The following is a 19,698-nucleotide window of genomic DNA, read 5'->3' on the forward strand; positions in this document are numbered from 1 at the left end:
AGTCACGAAAGCTTTAAATCAGTTTCATTGCTGTTCACCAGTTTCTGTTTTGATGCCACCGTTAATGTCTGATGTCAACAAAGTGGCTTCAATCACGCAGCGATTATTTACCGTTTATAATACCAACAGCGTATAAAGAACGGAGTGTATGATTCACCTGTCACGAGGGCATTGTAATCAGAAAACTTTTCAAGTGATCTCTTTATGATAAAAAATAATAAAAGCACACGCATTGCCAAAGCTAACCATAGATTTCAATAATATATGCATCACAGTAAAATTAGTAATAATGAAAGTGCTTACTTCTCTACAAGTGAAAAAGCAGAATATCTATTACACTTTAAGTTATTTTGCTTATTTAAATATAACGCTTTTATTGTAAATGCAGTCGAGTATGTAGGTGACATGAATTATTAAACACTCATTAAAAAGAAATTGGCCAAACATCTCCCATTACTGGACCCCCCCCCCCCCCCAGAAACAATTTTGAGACTCAGCAAGAAATTCTGAATAAATAAAGGAAATATTATTATACACATTTTTAAAAACACTATACTGCATTAGCATATTTTTAGTGCAAGTAATACGAACACTGGCCTTATTAAACTATGTAAGGTTACACTTTAAGATGGCAAAAGGAGTTACATAGACACTATAAACTCAATTATTAATTTTTATGGCCAATATTGTCCCATCCCCAAAACAGACCATTTTTTTCAGGCTCTAGTAGCGTTGCAACATATCTTTCCCTAAAAAAAGTATTCCCTGGATGCCTCATAAGTTGTCACTTCCACAAAAGGCGAAATGAAAAACATCAACAGGCGAGTTCTCAGATTGGCCATGAACGTTCGCTTTTAAAAACACAGCTTGCAAAAAAAAACATGAATTGGGTGATCATGACTGCAGCCAAACACACACGGGCCACGAACGAAAAGGGACCCCCACTTTGCACGTCGGCTAGGCGGCCTTGGCCTCCTCACCTTTGCCCTTTTTGCCCGGCGAAGAAAATGAGGTTGTCGCGCAGGGCCGAGGAGTTGTTGGCAAGCGTGAACCTCACGAGAAACTCGAAGGCGTCGTCCAGCCCTGGCACTGCCGGGTAGGGCCAAAAACGACGTGAAGCCAAACTCATCGGTTCCATCAAAACTGGGCACGGTCACGTGGATTGCTGAAAAGAGAGCGAGAGAGAGGTAAATCAAGTGTCTTTCACGTGAAGGAGCCCTGCAATTAAATATCATATACACCGTATACAGGGAGAAATTATAGGATGCAAATCACAAACGTGGCAGATATAAAACATGAAAGATAAATAAGAATAGTTATCCAGGTCATAGGTTTAAAGTGTGTCCCTGTTCAAGACAAGTAATGAGGCTCAGCCCTAGGTGGTCTTGGCTGACTATGATTGATCTTGGCTGATTATTATGATGACGCATAATTGGACGTACATTGTTTTCCAATAACGTCCGTCTGTTTTGCCATTACATAAATTAACCACCTAACGAGGATTTCACTTTCATGAAATCAACAAACTGGCCACTCAACAGCATCCTTCTGTTTCACGTGTAGCATAGAAGGCATCAAGTGATTGTGTCACATGTTGCTCAAGTAAAAAAAAAACATTGTGTCTATCGTGCAGTGGGTATGAATTGAACAAAGCATATCAAAATTAGGATGAATACAGAGGCTGAAATGGCAAATAAGTAAAAAGCTAAATATTATGTTGTGATAGGTAAAAAAAAAAGCAACAAAATTGGCTTCCTGCGCAGGGTGGCAGGGCTCTCTCTCTCTCGTCCAGGATAGGGTAAGAAGGCACGGCTATCCGCCAGAGACTCAACGTCCAGTCGGAACTAGTGAGCGTGGAGGCGAAGCCAGCTACTACGGTGGGTGGGTCATCTGCTAAAGATGCCGAAAGAAAGATTCCCCGGGAGACGTTCGAAGAGGACGTCCTCCAGGCAAAAAAACCCAGAAGCCGATCACGCTGGAAAGGCCGGGGCAGGATGGAAAGCCTTGGTGGAGTCGACCCAATTCAGTTTGGAAAGGCAGGCCAATATTGATTGAGGTAAAACAAAATGGGAGGGTTACATTTATAATTGACAATCAACAGGTCACTTGACTAATGTTGTTGACAAGACTATACACCACCTCACCATCAGCTGTTGCCCCAGCTCATAGCTGGCTTCCAAGGCCTGCTCCTGCAGAATCCCACCGCTGACCTGAGTCGCCGGCCTCATGATAATAACAATGATTTACAGCCTTCTGTCAATTCACTGCTGGAAGAAGGCGTTTCTGCACCGTGTGAGGATTGTTGGACTACACTTCACACGTTTGGTGAAGGTAGTGCACCCAGGCTCTGTTTAGGTATCATTGGACGCTGATGTTAGCCATGCCAGCAAATAAAACTCGTGTTTAATAGCACGGCGTGCGAGCCACTGCACCCGCTGCTCCCATTACGGTAGTCAGGAAATTACGCACCGTAAACAAAACCGCTACGTTGCCGATATACACGGTACAGCCCTTCCATTCACAATCACAAACAGTGCCTGCTCTTTTTCATTATAATCTATCCATGCATAACCTGCAATACCACGCTCAAATAAATCTCTGTTGTCCCTTTGAGGGACATTTCTCCGTGGCCAGAGCATATCCAGGTAGCAATTGCTGAGAACACCGGACCACACGGTTGGCTAAATGTAGCCAACCTGTAAATAGCTATAAGAGTCTCGAGGTAGAGTGCTTATGGCCAATACTGTGATATTTCATTCGACCATTTGCCTCAAATCCCATGATAAATTGCTTCAGGTTAATGAGTGTGCAATCCTTGCAGGTTGCATCAAAGTCCATTGATGCTGAAATATAAATGATCCCAGGATATAATATGAAAGCGTAGATCGGTCTATGTCGGGAAAAATTGCATAACTTTCTTCCATCAATCATTATTCATCTGCATGCCAATTATTTCCTACCAAAAGTTTTGGCCAACTGGAAAATTCACTTCCAAGCTCAGTGAAAGACTTTCTTATCTTCTGACATGAAGTCAGAGGATGGCATACAATTTATGTGTCTTCATCATTTACAAATGTTTTGTTCACTTTTATGCTCGTAATATTTTATAATGAGCTACTCTTACAAACGATCATATATTCTCTGCAACGTGTACTTTCGATCAAATGCAATGGAACAACATTCCTATTTGGCAGAATATATGATAGGAGGTGCTTGTAAATAGGCAGTGCATGCCCTATTGGAGCTACAAAATATGAACTAAATAATTAAGGAATAAAGGAATGAATAATAAAATAAATACAACTGGCGGTGCATAAAACATAAAATGAGCCACAGCATTGACCCACCTTGTCCCCTACTTTAAAACCAAATCTCTCAACCGCAAACAATACACCAAACGCGGGGCTGGAGCAAAAAGCACGGTTATCCAAACCATTAATCAGCCAGTTAAAGAGGCGAGACAGGCCTGAAAGTGGTACTACAGGCACAAGGTCAGTTACTTAAATAAATAAATAGCACCTTGAAAGTTCTGGAGAAGCACAGAAGCGATTGTCATTACAGCGAACACTTGTGCTACACGTAGAGTTGGCTGTGATGCACAGACACCACGAGACGCGCCCTCTTATATATCTTTTCCACTTGACATCATTTGCTGATGGATATGCATTTCTATTTTTGACATTACAATAAACTGATATTTGTTATTTCTGTTAAAAACGAATATTTTCTCTTCTATTCACTGAAATTATAATTATACGTATATGTATATTTGTATTTTTCCGTGGGAATCTGCTCAACCTCAATACTGTATTTTTTTTTCAGGATGGCCCTACTTGTTAAATATATAGTTTTCTTGAATCTTAAGAAAGAAAAAAACATAGACAATTGATATAAACCAGAGTATACTGCTCGAAATCGATAGAGGTCAGTAACCCACTTGGTATCCTGCCCTTGTGTCAGGCCCCAGGTTGCCCGAAGGGGCATGTGGGTGTCTCACACACTGCAATATCCGTCAACCCCGCCATGAAAAAAAAGCTTCGTTTCAAAATGTAAATGTCTTAATATTGGGGAGGTTTGTGATTGCAAATATATTTTTACATATGTAGTAAGTATTCAGGACGCTTTGACGACGGGGTCGGAGGCACACTTATTTATTAACACCAACTTGTGTACAGTAACGGGTACACACAGTACTTAAGGGGTTATCGTCCCCTTTACTCGGCTAACAGGGAGACACAACATCTAACCCCGCTAACCTAAGCCCAAGTCCTCCACTACGGAGCTAGGGGAGGCTACCTATCCCAGCCCTGGTCAAGCTGGGATCCCGGCACCCTGAGTCTCCAGACCGGCTCTTATAAGAACGTCAGTCTGGGCTCTCGGGGCCACGCCACCGGCTTGCCCTGGTCGGCCCTGACAAGGACAGCGAGCCAGGGGAGCTCCGGGGCCTATGCTAGCTGGTCTTCAGTCTTCGCTGGTTTAAGCTGATACTCCGACCTCGAGCCCTCCGGCTCACCACCTTTTATAGTACTCGGCCCCCGGGAGGGGCCCGTGGGGGATGCAGGTGCGGACGTCGGTGTGAGCACCTCCTCTGTGTACGGCCCTAACCTCGCCCCTTGTGTTTGTTAGCCATCCGCGCGCATACACAATTACACCTCTACACATATTAAGATGAAGGCTCACCAAGCAAGGCCAATGTTTTACATATCAGACCCCATCGATTCTAAAAAGCTACATCTCTATGAATCAGAGGCATCTCCATTAGAATGTGCCGAAACTGTGCACAACCTATACCCTCACCCTGCACAGTTTGGAAGGCAACGCTCATCGTGACAGCCTTTGAAATATTCCCAGTGAATATTCGCATGTTCAGGCCACGCCGCTCACACTGGATGCTAAGTGGATTCCGCGAGTATTAAAATTAATGTGAAACACTGCAAGGACAGGAACCTGAAGGGCCCCTTCACAGTCCATTACCTCGACAGCAAGCCGCACAAAGTTCTCCCAGGAACTGACACCCCAGGTCATTAAGTCACCATCGCAGCCGTTCATTCCCGCCCGCCCGCCCGCCAAGCCTTCGACCGAATCGACCACTCGCCGGCGGATCAAGAATCTACTTAAGGCCTTGAGAGCCAATGAAGCGATGAGCAGGCTGAGTTACTTGCTGGAGGTGAGCCGCCACTGGACATCATTGTCGAAGCAATGACTCAAGTGACGGGGGCTTCCCTCGTGGGTTCATCTAACTGAACACATTAGCCGTTAGGCCAATATGTCGATGGCCCCCCTCTGCTTGTTGATAAATTGTTGCAACAGGTAAGTGGAGAAGCAAGTGGCTGTGTAATGTCAAAGTCAAAGTGCCCCCCACCCGCCCTCAACTCAAACGGCTCTCGTCCCCACCCGCAGCCCTGAGCTAATGGTGGCCGATATCACATTGGCAAGTCTTTGACTTCCCACAAAGTGATATTCATTTTACTCACCCGAGGGTGGGGTGGGGGGGGATATCCTCCAGGATAACTAAATAAGTGTAAAGCCGACCCCAACCCAACGCCCCCACCCACCCAGAAGGGTTTAAGCATGTAACCTTCCAATTGTGAGTTAAGCGGTCTGCCAGAGTGCCAGCGCTATCAGTATTAAGCACAAGGTTACCATTGGGCATCTTGTAAATAAATAATAATAAAAACTGTCTGTCGACATACAAATTTCCCTTTTGTCCTTCTGGACAAATGCTTTATACATGAGTGTGTGTTTAAACAGGCAACACTGGAGTGGTTTCAACTTTATGTTTCTCATCAGCAGCGTACAGGAATTGTTATGGGTTTTTTCCCCCTCATTTTAATGATACCCCGTGATCCTCCACAATGCCACCTGATTTATTTTCAGATAACATTCGTTCTACGTGAACACTCAGCAATGAATAATATCTGAGCGTGATTATGTTGTTAGTGATTTAAAAACTCTCCCGCATCAATTTGCCTGAAACTAAATATAAAAAACAACGTTTCGATTGCAACACAAGCAATCATCATCAGGTATAATGAAATAGCGACGTAAAATCTAACCAGAAAACTATAGACAGACATATTAACAGACAGATATCACCAAGATACATAGAGAGAGCAACACAGGTAACAGAGAGAGGTGGTCGTCTCTGTGGGGTGGCCTTAAATAGACAGAGGGGGGCGGAGGCAGAGAGAGGGAGGGGGGTTAGAGAAAAAATTAGCATATCAATGAGTGGACAACAAAACGTGGTGCTGCAAGTGCGATGACACGGCAAGCAAGCCTGAAAATCAGGAGAAAGACACACTAAAATTAAATAACCTAGTAAAATATCGAAATGTAATGTAATACAACACAGAAAGTTCTAAAATTAAGATTGAACCACTTCTACGGGGAAGTTTTAAACTTATCTTCTTTTTTCTCTCTCTCTGACTACTTGTTCTCTCTGCCTGTGTCCTCTCTTTGGAATGTTCACACTTAAATTCTAACTTAGCAATCTTTCAAATACGTAATCAACCAGGCTATGCGTTAATTGTGTGTTGACCGACCCTCTGTGTCGTATTCTATTATTTAATTTAATTTATTATTTTATCTTTAAACGTGACTTAACCGAAAGAAACAAATAATAATTCCTGCAGTCACGAAAGTTCTAAAATTAAGATTAAATATAAAAAACTCAACTTTGTATTCCCATTAGTAACTACATTTTAAGTCTTACTTTAAGGTCATCAATGTTTATACCCTTGTTCCTTTTTAAAATTACTTTCAATCCCAAAAGATTGAATAAACCTTACACAACATTTCCTGGCTTTCGGGAGATAAACTTAATTATGCATTTGTGCTAGCATTTATTTGTCCAGGAAGCTAATCTGTGACCTGCTGCTACGGAATTAACGGCCGCGCCTCCTGGGACACAGATTGCAAATTACCATGCCAAAGCTACCTCCTAATTTGTTACCTGATATTATGCGCAAGCATTATTTGCACAAGTGGAAGCGACGAAAATAAAAGTATTTACTCAGCAAAAGGGTTCAGTAAGCACTGGCACTGGTGAATGCATAGCTCAGAGGACCTCAGGAATAAATCCCTATACAGTCCAAAAATGCAACACAAAATCCCATTCTCCGTGCAGCTTTGATTCTGAGTGAAAACACAAACACGCAGAGACCAAACTAAATCCGTTGTTCAAAACGTATCTCAACTCAGTCAAACGCAAACTTAAAAAACAAAACAAACAACTGATAATTATCATCTGCTGAGCAAACAAGGGAGTGGAGTAGTCGTGCAGAGCAACACATCATAAAATATCATGTGAATCCAGCAACGTAACTCATACATTGTCCCACTGCATAAATAATGCTTCTGCTGCTCCACACGGCGTCTGAATGAGTAAACATGTTTAACACATAGGCTGTCGCGACAAATAATACCCATAATAGAGGTGTTTTTTGTTGGGCCGCATAAATATAACTGTGTTGTTAAATCCGCCACCACCACCACCCGACACAGCTAATTAGTAAGGTTTGTCACGTAAATAAAACATGCCAATTACTGACTAGTTCATGTTGTGAGTTTACTCTCTAACGCACCGGTGTGCTGAACTAGTAGCGAATTGGCATGTTATGTTAACGTGACAAACCTTATTAATTGGCTGTGTCGGGTGGTGGTGGGTTGACCGACACATTTATATTTACACAATCCAACCCAGAAAAACTATTTTATATATGGGTAAACAAGCCCACGTGAATCAGTGCCTGGATACCCATAGCATCATTCGTATGAAAGCCTACAAAAACTAAACTTGAAACGTTGATATATTCATACAAAAAAATTACAATAGCTACTCATACAAATGTAATCGTCTCCTATATCAAGTGACGTAGATAATGGTGCGGTCAGAAGTTTACTTTTAAAATTGTGAGTGCCTCTGTCATTAGGTTTAGGCTTTGTCTTGTGACGTTTTTCTCCCATGAATCCAAAACCCGTCTTATGCCATAATGTTCTCATTGCAAAAGTTTATGGAATAATTTTACTTAAAAAATCACCAAAAAACTAATAAACCGGTCTATTTGTAGGAACAGTAATGCAAGAACAAAACAATGTAGCAGTAAAACAACATTACTGCTAACTGATAATGTGATCACAGGAACACATTCAACGTAATGCATTAATGTGCATGAGGTGGGAGGACTAATAGCACCACGTCTTTGTTTCTCTCGTACTGATGTTTTTCCACTCCGGGTATTAATTTAAGGCCAAGCAGACCTGCAGGGGTCCATAACAGCATCAGGCACCACTAACCACAGTACGTATGTTCGTTATGGCAGGTAATCAACCTCAGGTAATTAGGTTCATAGCACTATGTACTACCACTCCCTGAACCTATGCAAAAAAATATGCACACACACACACAAGCATACAAAGACAACATTTTCCCATATACTCCTTTCAGGCTGTAGGGGCTAAGTACTGTTCCAAAGCACCTATGAAAGCGAGCAAGCATGAGTAAGTCTGAACATGTATTATCGTCGCACTCTTACGAGTCCAATTTTTCTAAAATGTGCACACTTATCACACATGGTCGGCTCTCCGGAACACCACTGCTTTGAGTCGATTGAAAAACTATTTCAGACTCAAGGACAGATCACCAAAACATCAGCTGGTTTCTCGGTCTTTGGGCAGTAGATCCCGAAATTGTGCTGGCCGTATCGCACAAGGAAGGTGTCGTTGTGTACAGGTGTAACGTCGCCTAAATTTTGCTATATGTACACAGTAGGAGAAGACGCTGACGATCGCGCATATTTTTCACCCAGAATGGATAACACAATTTAATAAAATAAATTACTTCACAATTGTAACAATCCGGAACCTGTTGTTTACACTCCTATACTTATTTATCCTATAACTTCCTATGGAGTTCTCACAAGCCAGCCAATCCCTTTCTTCTCTAAGCTTAACTGCCTCCAACTACTATTTCACCCTAATTCATATCGATTCTCTTACTCCCTAAATTGCCCCAACTGACAGCCCCGTGGCTGCCCGTCAACTGCCCCAACTGACAGCCCCGTGGCTGCCCGTCAACTGCCCCAACTGACAGCCCCATGGCTGCCCGTCAACTGCCCCAACTGACAGCCCCGTGGCTGCCCATCAACTGCCCCAACTGACAGCCCCGTGGCTGCCCGTCAACTGCCCCCAACTGACAGCCCCGTGGCTGCCCGTGAACTGCCCCAACTGACAGCCTCGTGGCTGCCCGTCAATTGCCCCAACTGACAGCCCCGTGGCTGCCCGTCAACTGCCCCAACTGACAGCCCCGTGGCTGCCCGTCAACTGCCCCAACTGACAGCCCCGTGGCTGCCCGTCAACTGCCCCAACTGACAGCCTCGTGTCTGCCCGTAAACTGCCCCAACTGACAGCCCCGTGGCTGCCCGTCAACTGCCCCAACTGACAGCCTCGTGGCTGCCCGTCAACTGCCCCAACTGACAGCCCCGTGGCTGCCCGTCAACTGCCCCAACTGACAGCCTCGTGGCTGCCCGTGAACTGCCCCAACTGACAGCCTCGTGGCTGCCCGTCAACTGCCCCAACTGACAGCCTCGTGGCTGCCCGTGAGCTGCCCCAACTGACAGCCTCGTGGCTGCCCGTGAGCTGCCCCAACTGACAGCCTCGTGGCTGCCCGTCAACTGCCCCAACTGACAGCCCCGTGGCTGCCCGTCAACTGCCCCAACTGACAGCCTCGTGGCTGCCCGTGAGTTGCCCCAACTGACAGCCTCGTGGCTGCCCGTGAGCTGCCCCAACTGACAGCCTCGTGGCTGCCCGTGAGCTGCCCCAACTGACAGCCTCGTGGCTGCCCGTGAGCTGCCCCAACTGACAGCCTCGTGGCTGCCCGTGAACTGCCCCAACTGACAACCTCGTGGCTGCCCGTCAACTGCCCCAACTGACAGCCTCGTGGCTGCCCGTGAGCTGCCCCAACTGACAGCCTCGTGGCTGCCCGTGAGCTGCCCCAACTGACAGCCTCGTGGCTGCCCATCAACTGCCCCAACTGACAGCCTCGTGGCTGCCCGTGAACTGCCCCAACTGACAGCCTCGTGGCTGCCCATCAACTGCCCCAACTGACAGCCCCGTGGCTGCCCGTCAACTGCCCCAACTGACAGCCTCGTGGCTGCCCGTGAGCTGCCCCAACTGACAGCCTCGTGGCTGCCCGTGAGCTGCCCCAACTGACAGCCTCGTGGCTGCCCGTCAACTGCCCCAACTGACAGCCCCGTGGCTGCCCGTCAACTGCCCCAACTGACAGCCCCGTGGCTGCCCGTCAACTGCCCCAACTGACAGCCTCGTGGCTGCCCGTGAACTGCCCCCACACTCCACCTCACACCCACGAGCTGCATGACGGGGGGCTCCGTCCACTCAGTGGCACTGACAACGCTCACACTCAGCACCGCAAGTCGGGAGTGTCCCCCCCCCCTCCCCCATTATGTAACCCTTCAACTTCTTTATACATGAAGGACCGTGCTTCAACTACACTGGTCTAGCAGATCACCATGGGCTGGAGATCACAAGGAGGCAGTGTGCCCACAACCATGCCCAGCCACTTTTGCCTCCCCAGTGCTAATGTTTACACACCCATACCAGGAACGCATTAAAGGCCGAGTTGACCTACAGGAGGACCAGGGACCATTTCCAGATATTCGCCACTGATGACAAGAATCAAACTCACGTCACTGGGTGGTACCTTAGCAACTATACTACGCATGCAAAACTCACGCACAAAGATGCCTCCTAGAGCCTTAACAGACTGTTGGGGCAAGTGCTGTTAGCGAGCACCTATTAAGGCCGGCACAGAATACGAGGGGATGGGTGGCCATGCACCACGCCCAACCTATAGACATGCACAGACGCACAAATACAGCGTTTACACACTGGAAACCGGAGCAATAACGCAGGATCGCCAACGCCACCAGCCCGTGGGGGGTCATCCGATTAGGGGCCGTCCATAAATGACGTTAGAATTGTTATAACAACACTAATTGTTATAACAACACTAATTGTTATAACAATACTCCTACAACATCAGAGTGCAGCGCCACATTAAATAAGCACTACAATGACGATAGTTTAAAGCGATTTGAAGCATGTTTTATTTTCAAAATGGAAATATGGTTTTGAGGGGGGGGGAGGGCAGAGCTTTGTGACGTCATATTTGAGGGGGGGGTCTGACTTTTTTGTGACGCTGTGTGACGAGGGAGGGTGGGGGTCAAAAAATCGTCCAAAATCGCGTGACGCAATTTATGGACGGCCCCTTACAATTGACGTGCTCGCCATCGCCCGAACAACGCTGGCTTACGGTCATCGCACAGCGGTCCTGTGCGCCCAAAGGGGCAGAGGCACACGGGGCCGGCCGCTCCTCCTTCCCCTCCTCTTCCTCGACGGACGCAGGTGGCTCCGTGCCCGCAAGGATCCTCGACGCAAGCCTCGAATTGGCACAGCTTCCCATGTCGCCCGGGTGTACATTCGCAAAACCAGTTCTCTGCATCACTGCACACGGACGACACGCGCACACACACACACACAACAACAATCAGCTGGTACCCTGTTTTTAAATCCTTTATATTAAGTTCACTTGCTTGCTTGCGCGCTTACGACCGTGCAAATCTTTCGGTAGTTTTTTAACCCACTTCCCGTGATCCAATCGAGCTGACATTTTGCACACAGACTCGTTGTGCGTGACAATTTATTTTCGTGAAAAAAATTCCAAAATTTTCCACTTTTTAGGAACTTTTTTTTTCATATTTAATTTAAAATACCAATGTGATAAAAATGAAACTCTTACTAAAGAAAAACAGAAATGAATAATAAAATAAAACCGATGCCACGCATATAAAGGATTTATAGTGAAAAACTTTGTTTTTACGGGTAAATTTTTTGTATCCTTGCCTCTTTTGGTTTGGACATCTCTCCACGGCATGGCTCCTCATTACCTCTCTTTTCTCATCTCACTTTACGTGCCTGCCCGCTCTATGCCTTCGAAATCTTTGCTGTCTCTTTCCGCTCTTCCAGTCTTGGTTTCGCTCATTCTCTCTCCCAGACCCTCTTCACTGGAATAAGCTTCCCTTGCATGTCAAACAATCACCCTCTCCCTCACTACCTTCCTCTCTTAAAACCCACGTAATTCTCTCTTGCCCACCCTTCCTTCCCCTCTTATTATCCTCCCCACTCGCCTTCCCTGTCCCCCAACTCCCCATGGTCACCCATAATGAATCCACTCATCTCATTTCCATCTTCGTTCATTTCCATCATCGCCACCACCACCACGACCACTTCGTTTTACATATATCCCATCCACTCATCTCGTTTCATCTCGCCAACCATCTTGCACCATATGTAATTCACTGTACGGCGCCTTGGTTAAGGCGCTACATAAATGTATGATAAGATAAGATTCCCCTGTTTAAGTCTTAAACAGTCTGCAGGGGTAAATTCTGCTCGCGAGCACCTATTTAGGACCAGGCATTGAAGCTGAGTTGGTGTGCAATTGTCACGCTGTGTTGTTGTAGTGTAAGCACGTATGCACACATGCAAGCACGCGCACGCAGACATTATTTCCCGTTTAGCCTCATGGACTATAAGAATTAGTGCTGTTAGCGAGCTTCTGTTATAGTTGGCATGGAATATTCGAAGTTTGTGCGTTCAACACTATGCTCGGCAGCCTTTGTCTCCCCGGTGCAGAATTTCTCACGCATGATACTGGGTACGCATTGACTTAAAGCTTTCGTGACTGGCTTCATGAACGAATCTTTGTTGATAGCCAGTAGGTTTGCAGAGTACCTTCGTCTTGGAGAAATCTATTTCGTGTGTTCCCACAGCGTTAAACAATGATCAGCCATGGCCGAGGAATTGGTACTACCGTGTTTCAGATCTGCCTTATGTTCACGATCAACAAAGATTCGTTCATGAAGCCATCCAGATATATAAACACGGACACAATTTCAACCAAGAAGATGGGTACAAACTGAGCAATCATTGGAAGGACGTTATTAACCAGTTTAAGTCATAACTGGCTGTGATGTTTCCATCCTACCTGCCGATGATAGCTGTTATTTCCGACTCTCTGAGTTGCATTGCCAGGTTGGATGTATTTGCATTGACAGGCTGGATGTCTCACTATCACATCCACCGTTGCAGTGGTTCTCTTACATTGACATGCTAATCTCTCACAATACAATGGCCACCTCCACAGCCTCAGGGCGCCCTCCGATCTTACATTTACATGCAAATACCATCTCTAGCCCCGCCCACTTACCCTTGGGCTACACACAATACAATGGCCACCTCCACAGCTTTGGTGGCACCCTACGGGCTAATCTCTGACAAAAAAGGGCACTTCCCCAGCCTCTGTGGTTGGACCATCTCTAGCTCCACCCACCTACCTTGATGCACTCATCTCAGGCTTATATAAGACCTTGTCTCAGGAGCTTTCTATCTCCCTCACCTGAAGACGATTGCTTGTGTTGCGATCGAAACGTCGTGATATAATAATTTTTCTATCTACGTTGCTTTACCGAAAGACCCATAGAATATGGGTATGCATTGTAGATTGAGGATACTAATCTCTTGAGCATTTCAACAATGTGCATTGTGAGACGTATTATCATGCTTTTTGTGTTTAGTTTGTTGTCCTTCCCCTGCATCTCAGATTAGCATGGTTGGCTACGTACGGTGCGAAATAAGTTTAAGATACATACATCTGTGCTCCTCTTTGTGATCATTGGCGCTGTATGACCATACTTCACCGCACTATTCAGTGCCGGTTCATACATTTGGGGGACAGGACTGGTTCTGGCATCACTGATGACTGATATTAGCCACGACTGGGAATCCAACTCAGGTTACGGGATGCACTAACCACTGTACTGTACCACTTCACTCTCAATGTATCTCGTTGTGCAATACTCCTGTGCTGTGCATGGCTTAGTGGTAGACGTTACCCAGCCAGGTGGCACTGTGGTAGAGCCTTTATTTCACAATGGAAAGGTTGCAAGTCCATTTGCTTTTTGAATGAATGGCTATCACTGCGTGGTTTTTAATACATAATTGGAACCTGTCGCAAATATGAGGAGGAAATCAGTGGCTCAGGACAAAGAATCCTCGCTTGAGCAAGGAAGACACTTGTAGCAAATATGCACGCTTCTAAATTTGTTTTTATAATACGCATTAACTTACCCAAATTCAATGCCAGTATCCCACATTCAATGTCAACACTGAATGCAAAATTACGTAAACAAATATCAGTCAAATAATGCCCTAACAATTCCACTCAGCCTTGGCTTACTCGATTACTCAGTCATGCATGTGGACTCCCCCCTCACTCTGCTTTTATTTCTGAAACCCACTAACACGCACGTGTCTAGGACACAAAATGTAGCATATGGAGACCATGCTAATGCAGTACGGCATGTATATTTCCATGGGCAATGTCCGAGTTAAATTCGAGGCCCTGCACTCACCTTAAGAAAGGTCACCCTACGCTCTGTGCAACACATGCGCCTGAATTCATGCCGCATTCGGCAATAATTGAAGCGATTGAATGCATGCTGGAGGAAGTAATATATGGCCTCCGAGATTAAAGGCAGAGCTGTCCTTTGGCGTGCACATTTATCCTATCTTGCATGGACACACGTAAGTTGCATTAGGGTTCCCCTCTGTTGCATTTCTTTTTATTCGTAGCGTGACAGCGAGGTCGGTGAGGTGAGAGAGAGAGAGAAAAACAGGGGTACACTCTTACATTTTGGTTGATAGATAATTATGGAAGTGAAAGGCTCTCAATGCCCAAACGTGCAATGAGATAGTGTTCATCTTGATTGGTGACTCGTAGGTGATGGAATTCCACTTTCTTGGAGCAGATGTCAGTCTCTCCATAAGAAAACAACTGTTGATTTTCCGCCGGGCAGTGCATTATAGGTGTCAGAAGGATATTGGATGAATTTTACACGCAACTGGAATTTTAACCCAAACCTTTCAACTGATATTTAATGGCTCTAATCACAACACCACGTGGCTGAGCTTAGATTACTTTGCAGGGAAGTGATATTTAGGATCAAAAGTGTAATGTCAAAGTAAACGATTTTTCTGTTTAAATTTTTTTTGAATAATGACAACTTATTTATTTGAAAAGAGCAGCGCTTAGGCTCAGAGACTGGTTTTCAGGAGGGTCCTGATTGCGACAGTTGGAAAATGCCAAACAGGATCAGATGCCGTTGAAACGTTTCCTTCAACGCCTCCCAATGTCCTGCGGGCTAGTGTCTATCGCCACCGTGGTCCGTCTCCTCGTGAACCACCAACTCTGCCTCCACTGCTAAATAACAGGCCTAAACGATGCCCTTAATTTTGGTTTCTCAACATTCAGTTGATGGGTCGACTCAACCTCTTATTCCTCCGTGACAAATAAAACAAGCCACACAGTAGTAGGTTGTTGTGGGAAGTGAATGTGCAGTGGTTATTGCCCCTCACTCGGATAGCTGGCAATCTTGAGTCCAATTCCCAGCCATGGCTGCTAACTGGTCTTGAGCTCCCGACGATTCACCATTGCACGCTAACACGGTGAAGTATGGTCAAACAACCTCCGTGAGCGACAAAGTGTTAGCACACAGCATAGGCATTTATCAAGCAAAACTCTGTAAATTGACAAAGGACTGTACATTGATTTAATTCATAAATAGGTGGTGGTTGGCAGATGAATATAGTTATTCGCGACCATGGGAATGTGGAATTTCCACCATCGACTAAGAGCTACCAATTGGGATCAATTCCGTCCGACAGCTCATGTGAGAAGGGAGACACTTTAACTTGGCGTGCGTGCTACCCTCCTTCATGGGGTTCTTGAGTCAGAATATGATCACGTGGCCCAAATGCTCGCACTCTAATCCATCTATTTACAAGTGGTGGTTTAAAAGTTTTGGTCACAAGATACTAAGACAAAATATAAGTTGGAATGACTTAATGATAGTTCTTTTTTGGAGTTCAAATTCCATACAATATACTGCAATCACATATTGCGATGGTACATTTACGCTTGGATTTACTACATATTGAAATAAAGCACATCATATATTAATAAAAATATACACCGCATATCGAAAAAGTAATTTATCTTAGATTCTGTAGGCACTTTTAGCATTCTGCTCTTAAAGCAAATTCACTGCCTCCTGTACGTGTTTTATAGGAATGACTTTATCGTATAATCTATTTGTAGTCAGAGGCGGTGTCTGTCATCAGACAAAACCTACCGCTGCAAGGGGCACACTGCGGGGGCCTCTTGGCCTATTCACAGGGCTGGACTCCCAGGATGCAGTTCTTTACCAACATGTAACTCGTTACTGCTGCAACCAACAAAGTGTTGTGAGCAGTTGGGAGTCCCGTGACTGGCTGTCAATGGGGAAGACCAAAAAATCAAAACATTGCCCTTGTTTGTAGCGTACCTAACGCCAGTTGAAAAGTAAGCGCCAAAGCACAGAACCGCGATGTTGTGCACACAAGTGCTTCCGCCTCAAGGCATTATTACAGCCGAATTACCTTTGCAAGCGACCGCAAAAGTTCACAAATTTACAAGCCATTTGGCCCAGTCACACAAGCTTATAACAGATGAAAGTAAGGCAATTTTCTATACTTTTTTTTTTATCTGGAACCGCACCGTTTTTGGAGCCACCCTATTAGGGCTTATGGTGATTTTGAGCAAATTGAATTTAGATTTGAATTTTCGTGACTGCAGGGATCCATACTCTTTGGTTCTTTCGGTAAAGTCACGTGGGTATAAAATAAAATTAAATCACGACGTTTCGGGCGCAACACAAGCTTCCGTCATCAGGTGGGACAACCACAGCAAGAAACAATTGCTGAAGTGGGCCCAAAACGTCGTGATTTTATTTTATTTCATACCTACGTGACTTTACCGAAAGAACCAAAGAGTACAAATTGAATTTGTCGTTGGCTATGGCACAATATATCTTATTTGTACAGCGTTGAGGCTGTGTCTGCTGTGCATGTTCAACAGTGCTCAGGAAAGAACACCCTATACAAAATGCATGCATGTATTGTAGCAATAAGAAAGCAGGGCTATTGTAGAATGACGATGCAGAGGAAGGGTACAAGTGATCAACAAGTGCGTTAAAAGGTAAAATTACTAGATTTAAATCGTGTTCAGTTAGAGCTGCCTTCTGTACTTATAGTGAGCAATTTGAAGACATCGCTGTTTTGTTCCCATAATGCCATGTGGATTCAAACACCTTTTGTAAGTTACCACCTGTTTCAGGGGTCAAAAGAGCTGGCGCCACTGAAAATCTGGCTGCGATTCCAATCAGCCACCCACGACCAAACCAGGTTCTCAGGTGTAGTATGCGTATATGTATGTTGAACTTGTTTCGCACCATGTTTACTCAGCTGTTCCAATCCGAGGTGTTGGGAAAAGGACAACAAACTAAGCACAAAAAGCAGTTCTAAGGAAATCAGTTTTCAATCTATATTTAGAAGTGCATATCTCCAGTGGCTTCCTAACACCGAAAGGAAGAGCGTTCCAGACGGCCGCAGAAGTTCATCTGAAAACACGCGATGACAGGGACCGTAGTGAGTTAATATTCTCAGCCTGGTCACCAGTGTCTACACGAAAAAACACCGAATTATATTTGGTCGTTCACGTTATTTGGAAATATTACAGCTATGAGAGTTAAAAATAGCAGATTGATTACCAGTGTGGACAAGTTTATCTGAGGAATCACTTGAAGGGGATCTTATAACCGATGACTGTTCTCTAACACACTGGATGATCCATTGCTCTATGAGAGTTCCAAAGGGATACTTCATCTCAGGACAAAATGTCAATAGTGCAATTGTTAAATAATTGGCCAAAGCAAACAAAATCAAATGGCTCTCACCTGGAGAAAGAAGAAAAAAAAACCGCTGAATCGAACTGCGGTAAAAAGTTGCAATTACCTGCCAAAAACATATATTTCTGTATTGATATTTTCCACCCTGGACTGCACGCATTTTTCTCTCTCGCCGACACTTCGTTTTGCAACAATCTGCGGAGGACTTCAGCGCGACCCTAAGCGACCACGTGCACACACACACACAGTGTGTGCGAATGGCCCGACGGCTAAAACACAGCGACGATGACACAAAGCCGCAGCGTCTTTGAGCAGAAACGGCTGCGCGCGCGGGGGTGGGTGGGTAGGGGCGATCGCGAGGACGGCGCTTAGGCGCGCATCACCTAACGCAGGTGCCTCCGTGTCCGCAGGGCCTGCGTTCGCACACCGGTACGTTGCAGTTCTCCACGTTGCGTCCCCTCGTCGCTTCCCCGACGATGGATAACTCACGCCCGTTGACCTGCAGCTCACGCATGCAGCCGACCAGGCCGCTGGCGGCACCGGCGGTGGCTTGCTCCTCCAAGCCGCCGATGAGTATGGGCCCAAAGGCGTCCTGGGTGCGCAGAGAAGTGGGCGGCAGCAGCAGCAACATTATCGGGAGAATTTCGATTTAAAGCTTTCGTGACTGCAGGGATTCATCTTCTTGGTTCTTTTCGGTAAAGTCACGTAGAATGGAAATAATAAAATAATAAAAATAAAACATAATACAATTATTATGGAAATAATAAAATAATAAAAAGAAAACATAATAAAAGTTTTATGCTTTTTTAATTATTTTATTATTTCCAAATAAAACATAATAAAATGATTATGTTTATTTTTATTATTTTATTATTTCCATTCTACGTGACTTTACCCAAAGAACCAAGAAGATTATTGGGAGAGTCCAACCACTGTTGGATGAAGCCACTTCCATGCAATCGCCACATTTGTTATGTCCCGTGATAGATACTACAAATTCATGCATCTCCCGCTCGTGAATGGATATGCTTTACTGTGGCAAGTAATGATTGATCAATTAAAATACAGTCCTATACGGTCAATGTATTAATCCAATCACACGTGTAAACATGTATCATTTATATAATGCTTTGTGTAAACTAAATGCAAATGTTACGTTCATGTTCATTGAACAAAGGAGACAGGACAATCAGCACAATACATGAGCCACGGAGTGCAAATTAGACGTTAAAAATAAGACGAAACTTTTTCTTTCATTGAATCTGAACGAAGCGAACAGTGAAAAGATTGAATAGTTACAAAGCTGCATCACTTTTCTATTACAGTGATCATCCTCCCAGGAATATTCTGTCCTTTGGCTAGCACTCTGTCACCAGCCTCGCCCACTGGCCATTGTACCTCGGAGCGATATTGTTCTCCATTCATTCAGCACTGCCTACCTCTGCTGCCCTAACATCTCACTCTGCTCCCCTTCTCGCTCCCTCCCTTCCAGCTCTCTATCAAAGCTGGAGGGGTGAGTGTAAAAAGAGGCTTTCTATCAGTCTCCAGTTAACCGTTGCTCAATGGGGGGGGGGGGATCTCTCATTCTCCTCTGCTGCTCCTAATGTCTGGAACTGCACTTCCTAAGGCAATTGTGCTGTTGACTCCTTTTTCCAGTCCAAGTTCAGGCTCGAGGCACAATATTTTTTTCCACTGCCTAGTATTGGCTCTTTCTTATTCTTACAGAAGACATATTCCCACTTTTTCTGTGCAGTGTCTTGAGATACAGACGAATTAAGATGCGATATAAATCAAGCGTAATTTATTGTACATGACCTGCCCAAGCCCAATTTTCCGA

The 19,698-nt window shown here is 45.0% G+C and overlaps 1 protein-coding gene across 1 annotated transcript in view; it reads right to left on the bottom strand.

Moving 5' to 3' along the window:
* The window catches only part of LOC144937444 (protein eyes shut homolog), a 99,797-nt gene that overhangs the window by 29,345 nt on the left and 50,754 nt on the right, over positions 1–19,698 (bottom strand). The window contains 5 exon segments of the mRNA XM_078864706.1: positions 981–985; positions 987–1,099; positions 1,101–1,165; positions 11,330–11,520; positions 18,245–18,453. Of these exon segments, the coding sequence (XP_078720832.1) occupies positions 981–985; positions 987–1,099; positions 1,101–1,165; positions 11,330–11,520; positions 18,245–18,453 (583 nt within the window).

Source organism: Lampetra fluviatilis, chromosome 2 (assembly GCF_964198595.1).
Source record: "Lampetra fluviatilis chromosome 2, kcLamFluv1.1, whole genome shotgun sequence".
NCBI classification, from domain to species: domain Eukaryota; kingdom Metazoa; phylum Chordata; class Hyperoartia; order Petromyzontiformes; family Petromyzontidae; genus Lampetra; species Lampetra fluviatilis.